The 5,257-nt window shown below is 34.6% G+C and overlaps 1 protein-coding gene across 1 annotated transcript; it reads left to right on the top strand.

Annotated features, from left to right (window-relative positions):
- The first annotated feature begins 1,734 nt into the window (after positions 1-1,734).
- On the top strand, positions 1,735-2,442 carry LOC149253585 (uncharacterized). The gene has a single exon (XM_089454537.1). The coding sequence runs from the start codon at positions 1,735-1,737 to the stop codon at positions 2,440-2,442; it is 708 nt and encodes a 235-aa protein (XP_089310663.1).
- Positions 2,443-5,257: the final 2,815 nt, after the last annotated feature.

Below are 5,257 nucleotides of genomic sequence, written 5' to 3'. Positions count from 1 at the left end.
TTATATTGCAATTTATATCCTCTTTGACCTCCCTATTAAAATATTATCCAATCTTTTTATATAATAATATTTAAATATAATTGTTGAATATTATTCATTTTTAATAATAACCATATTAAACTTATTTTTAATTATATATTTACAAATATTCAATTCTTATTATATTGTTAAATTAATCTAACTAATTTTGTATTCGGTATTATTTTAATTAAAAATATTAATAAATTAAAATAAAACATAACAAAATAATAATAAATTTATTAAACTATTTTTTTTAATAGCTAATTCATAACAACTATTTCCTAACGGCTTTCTGACTGATTGATTTTTTTACCTTTGTCCTGATGATGAACCATATTAGATAGTTCGAAACGTGGACCAAAAACTCATGATGTGATTAATCCAAAAGAATTTATCAAAATTAAAATCATATTGCATAATAAAAGGAAGGCCCCACTCGACTTCGCTATTCGGGGTTGGGTGATCGATCCATCTTCTGGATCAAGAGTAGAACAAGTTGCCTAGCTCGTGGGTGGGAAAGAAAATGGAAGTGAATTGCTTGCTTTTTTATATTCAATGGCGGAAAATTTGAGGTGAAATCTTGATTTGTGTTATTTAAAATGGTTTTTTTGACTATATATATGGATTCAACACCCTCAAAAACCCCTAGGGCACTTAGATTGTGCAGGGGTTACCCATCAAACTTGTGATTTCAATAAATTCTTGCCGGATTTTAAAGAAATTAGACTGGAAAAGCTTCCAAAAAGTCGCACTAAAGACAATTCGATTTGTTTATGAGAAAAACAAGATTACTATTTATGATTCCAGACAATGTGGAATGTGGAATTGGGAGATTCCACAAAAACTAAAATGCTAGTTGACACTTCACTATAGTGTGCTCACTTAAGAACCTCCAACTCGGGTTTTATTGGACCTGGCATCTGTCCTATGTGCATGAGAGGTAACGAGGATGTGGACCATTTGTTGTTATGCTTCCCATCAAAGGTTAAATTTCATGGAATTTTTTTATGACGATTTTATTTTTAAACTATTTTTTATATGACTTTTAATATTTATTTTTCCCCGTTTCATCTAACTTCTTCAAATTATATTTATAATTACTCTTACATGGAAAAAAAAAGTGGTATACACCTACAAATATGTTAGTAAATGCAATAGATTTTTGAAAAGATTAAGATATAAAATAACGTGCAATTGCCAAAAATAAATTTCCAAGATTGCGTTTATGGTTTTCTTTTGTTGCGGAAAAAACCAACTTTCCTTATCAATCAAAACAAAAGATATCAAATTCAATACCACCCATATCCACACAAATATTAGTGAACAAAATCAATATCACTGAGGAAAATTAAAATTCTATTTTATATTAAACAATTATGTATTTATTCAAATGAGTATTGAGTTTTGAAGTGTTAAGGAGCTAGTTTGATAGACAAAACTTGCGTGTTTAGTAGCAATTGATTCTATTTTATAGCATGATGGTGATGACGATGTCCTGTAGATAATATATTAAATAATAGTAAAATTAAAAAACACATATTATAAATTATTTGATTAAAATATTGATAATTCTTGAAAGAAAATTCTTACTTTTTGTGAGTGGTGTTTGCAACAGAAAGAAGCACGATACAATGAGGAAATAACACAACACTAATACTAGCCACTTCAAATAGGATTCTTATTAAGCTTAATGCAACTACCATTGTTAACAAAATGAATGACCATCTCTATAACAGTGGTAGTTATATTAAGCTTAATAAGAATCTTATTAAGAAAGTTTCTAAAGAAGTTGCTTTTGCCATAAAATCTAATAATGCTCTTAATCTTCTCAGCAAAAAGCTTACCGAAAGCAACCTTCTCACCCCTAGAATTTATGGCCTTCCGAAGATTCATAAGGATGAGATCCCCCTAAGACCTATTGTTAACACAATAGGTGGGCCCACTTATCTTCGTGCTAAATTCCTAGCTCAAAAACTCAAACCTCTTATTGGTCGCACTGATTCCTTTGTTAAAGACTCTGCTTCCTTTGTTAAAGAGTTGAAAGATATAAGGCTAGAGCCTGGGGTTCTGTTAGTAAGCTTTGACGTTGTTTCCCTTTACACTAATATCCCTATTCAAGAAGCCATCGATGTCATTAATCGTGTTACTGATGAGAACACAACCAAATTGGTTGGTCTATGCCTTACCTCTACATTTTTCAGCTTCCACGGTGAGTTCTATGAACAGACTTGTGGGGTTGCGATGGGTTCTCCTATTTCCCCTATAGTTGCCAACTTGTTCATGGAAGATTTTGAGAGCAAAGCTTTAGCCTCTGCTCCACTCCGCCCCAAGCAATGGAAGAGGTTTGTTGACGATACTAATATCGTGTGGCCCTATGGTCATGAAAAATTAAATCAGTTTCTCAACCATCTTAATTCCTAATCTGACTCCATCAAATTCACGATGGAAATCGAGGTAGATGGATGTCTCCCTTTTCTTGGTATTCTCCTCTCTAGAATGGATGATGGTACTGTCTCTCACCGGGTTTTTCGCAAGAAAACACACACATAACAATATCTTCATGCCAGTTCTCATCATTTTCCAGCACAAAAACTCAGGATTCTCAACACCCTTGCGAATCGTGCTCTAAGAATCTTTGATGAGAATCACTTAGAAGAGGAAAAATCTCATCTTTTAAAAGTTTTTGAAAATAATGGCTATAGCAGGCAGCAAGGCCTCAAAGCTTTTCTAAGGGCTAGTAAAGAATCAAGGATTAAACCTTCTCGTGACGGTACAATCTCCAGTGTTCAACTTCCTTTTATTCAAGGGACCATCGATAATATTTCTAATATCCTCAAAAAGAACAAAGTTTCTGCTACCTTCAAACCCCTTAATACCATTAGAAATTCTCTTAGATCCATCAAAGACCTTGTAAACCCTAAAGACATTAAAGGGGTCTACTCCATCCCATGTTCCTGTGGGATTCCCTACATTGGGGAAACTGGTCGCTCCATTAATTAAAGAATCCAAGAACATGTAGCAGATATTAAGCACAACCGCTCTCATTCCTTGGCTTTAGCTGAACATGTAGTGAAATCCAATCACCATGTTTGCATTGAGGATTCCCGGGTCATCGCCAAGATTGATCACTTCCATCATAGGAAGCTTCGAGAAGCCATTGAAATTGAAAAATGTTTTATTAATCTTAATAGGTACGATGGTTGGAAGTTAAGTAGAAGTTGGATCCCCGCCCTCTTTTCATATATATTTTTTAATATATATAATAATTAATAATTGATTATTTTTATTTTTATATTGCAATTTATATCCTCTTTGACCGCCCTATTCAAATATTATCCAATCTTTTTATATAATAATATTTAAATATAATTGTTGAATATTATTCATTTTTAATAATAGCGATATTAAACTTATTTTTAATTATATATTTACAAATATTCAATTCTTATTATATTATTAAATTAATCTAACTAATTTTGAATTCAATATTATTTTAATTAAAAATATTAATAAATTAAAATAAAACATAACAAAATAATAATAAATTTCTTCAACTATTTTTTTTGACGGCTAATTCATAACAACTATTTCCTAAAGGCTAACTCTGGAACAAATGCATCCTTGCTATTTAAACATTCTAATTGACTGATTTTTTTCACCTTTGTCCTGATGATGAACCACATTAGATGGTTCGAAATGTCAACCAAAAACTCATAATGTGATTAATCCAAAAGAATTTATCAAAATTAGTACGGATCACAAAAGTCTAAAATCAAGCATGATTTTAATTATTGTTCAAATTTTGTGGATTGGTTGGTGATATATCAATTAATTTTATTTTTTTTACAAAAACGGTTATGGGATTTCATTAATTGCTTGGCAAAGAGCCCCAAATTCAGTTACAAAAAGAGAGGCAGATTTCTGCATGTCTCTCCAGCAAGAGGAACATAGCGCCTACGCTTATCAGGCTCCTCTTTTTACATTTTATATAGTGGACTTTTGCTGCTGAGTTCCCGAGCTTAAAAATACAAACAAACTGTTTCAATAATATGCAGTAAAACATGGCTCTTTAGGGGATTGGGTCCCAAAAGATTTCATTATCTCTAAGAATAGTTTCGGCAACTAACTGGACTGCCTTGTTTGCCTCAATGTCTGCTTCTTTGTTATTTGTTCTCAAAACATGAAAGTATTTCAATTTCAGGGACTTTTCCATGCCTTTAATCCTTGTAATTATCCTTGCGAGCTGCAGGTCCGCTGGATTAGAATTGGTCGCCACTGCTTTGATGATAACCTGGGAATCCCCAAAGACATTTGCCTCCTTGAGGCCCAGCTCTTTGAGAAGTTTGATTCCTTGAAAAAGGGCCATCACTTCAGCTTGTATGCTTGAGGAATGGCCTAATCCCCAAGCAAATCTGTGCGAAGATGTTTCATCTGGGTTTATGATGAGCCCTCCAGCTCCAGCAATTCCTGGATTTCCTTTGGCTGCCCCATCAAAGAAGAGAGAGGGAAGTGTTAGTTTGGACAGCCAAGATTGAAAATCTTCTTCGTTTTTCCTGATTTTCCAGTCTTTGAGAGATGTAGATGTGCTTTTCGATTTTTGAAATTTGAAATTGAGGGCAGCTCCCAAATCAATGTCCTGCTGGCTTAGATTTGAATCATCTCTTTTGTCTCCCAGCCACTCAACTAGCTAACATTTCACTGAATTGGCAACTATTCTGAAGTCTTGTTCCTTATTTCGGAATATCCTTCTATTCCTTTCCAGCTAGACTTGCCAGCTAATGAATTTAGGCAGAGCACTCCAAGCTGCCCTGACTGTTTTATTTTTTGGATTTGGGCTTGGATATCTGGCCATCCAGCCCGCAAACAAGTCCAGGATAGAGGAGGGGAAGGTGAACTTATAATTCCATGAACCAAGAAGCTCCTGCCAGATGAAAACTGCGAATTTGCACTCTATCATGAGGTGAAGGGCGGATTCCAAGCTTTCCTTGCATAGCGAGCATCTTGAAGGTCCAGAGATGCCCCTTTTCTGTAGCCTGTCGTCAGTTAGAATTTTTTGGTGGCAAAGTAGCCAGCAGAAGTGATCGACTTTTGGAATTGAAGGGAGTTTCCAAATGCCTACCCAGGGGGCAGGATTGGGAGGCACGTGAGGCCGCTCCAGACACTTAGCGTAGCCCTGAGCCACTGTGTAACCTGCCATATTCGAGCCCCATCCTCTCACATCCTGTCTGCATGCATG

This window comes from Pinus tabuliformis, chromosome 7, assembly GCF_031772625.1.
Source record: "Pinus tabuliformis cultivar Carrire ecotype Pingquan chromosome 7, CPIR1, whole genome shotgun sequence".
In the NCBI taxonomy this organism is placed as follows: Eukaryota; Viridiplantae; Streptophyta; class Pinopsida; order Pinales; family Pinaceae; genus Pinus; species Pinus tabuliformis.
Note: the sequence above shows the minus strand (reverse complement) of the source record. Positions and strands in the feature narration are given on the sequence as shown.